This window comes from Procambarus clarkii, chromosome 61 (assembly GCF_040958095.1).
Source record: "Procambarus clarkii isolate CNS0578487 chromosome 61, FALCON_Pclarkii_2.0, whole genome shotgun sequence".
NCBI classification, from domain to species: domain Eukaryota; kingdom Metazoa; phylum Arthropoda; class Malacostraca; order Decapoda; family Cambaridae; genus Procambarus; species Procambarus clarkii.
In genome coordinates this window covers 22,992,982-22,993,801 of record NC_091210.1, presented here as the reverse complement: position 1 = coordinate 22,993,801, position 820 = coordinate 22,992,982, and the positions used below count along the sequence as shown (strand labels likewise).

At 30.6% G+C, this 820-nt stretch overlaps 1 protein-coding gene across 1 annotated transcript; it reads left to right on the top strand.

The window, feature by feature from the left end:
• On the top strand, positions 1-571 carry LOC123748545 (transcription elongation factor 1 homolog). Its single transcript, XM_045730717.2, has 2 exons — positions 1-116; positions 374-571. The coding sequence occupies exons 1-2, from the start codon at positions 1-3 to the stop codon at positions 504-506; spliced, it is 249 nt and encodes an 82-aa protein (XP_045586673.1). The 3' UTR covers positions 507-571.
• The last annotated feature ends 249 nt before the right edge of the window (positions 572-820 follow it).

The window sequence follows — 820 nt, the reverse complement described above, 5'->3', positions numbered from 1 at the left end:
ATGGGTCGTCGCAAGTCAAAGAGAAAGCCACCTCCAAAGAGGAAGAATATTGAACCACTGGATACGCAATTTAATTGTCCATTCTGTAATCACGAAAAGTCATGTGAAGTTAAAATGTAAGTACTGCATAGTATTTGTATCTTCCAGTTGAAGGTAATATTTACTGCTTACCAATAGGAATTTTTCATTAATAAATTTATGGTCAACTTCAATTTATATACTTTATTATTTGATTTTATATTTTATAAACGTTTACAAAATTTCCTGAGCACTTAGCAGAGAGATATTCCTCATAGGCACTGACATTTGGGGAAATTCTTGCACATATGTTTTGGATGTATCAGCACCATGTATAATTTCTCCATTTTTTCAGGAATAAACCAAGGAATGCTGGAAGAGTTTCATGCCGTGTGTGTCTGGAAGACTTCCAGTGTACTATTAACTACCTCTCGGAACCTGTTGATGTTTACAATGAATGGATTGATGCTTGTGAAACTGCAAACTGATCGATTCAGTTTGTGCAATTTTTTTTATGTTCATCTTAATTATGAAATACTGTAGTTGAGTTATACAATAGACTTGTTATAGAAATAAGAAATATAAATAAAAATATAAATAATATATTTATATATATTATTTATAAAGGATTTACTTGTCAGATTTTTCGAATTTCATGTGTATTGAGAATATAGCCTCATGTTTAGTATTGTCTAATTACAATATTTTATGAATGAGTGGAATAGATATTTCAATGAAAACTGTAAGTTTCAAAACTGGAGGGTACTGTAGTTACATACAGTCTCACTGGCTGTATAAGATA

What these genes read in the sequence shown, in the direction of transcription:
- LOC123748545 (XM_045730717.2), top strand. Translation starts at nt 1, where the DNA reads ATGGGTCGTCGCAAGTCAAAGAGAAAGCCACCTCCAAAGAGGAAGAAT. An exon ending in AAGTCATGTGAAGTTAAAAT is followed by an intron (nt 117 to 373) that starts GTAAGTACTGCA and finishes CCATTTTTTCAG; the next exon opens with GAATAAACCAAGGAATGCTG.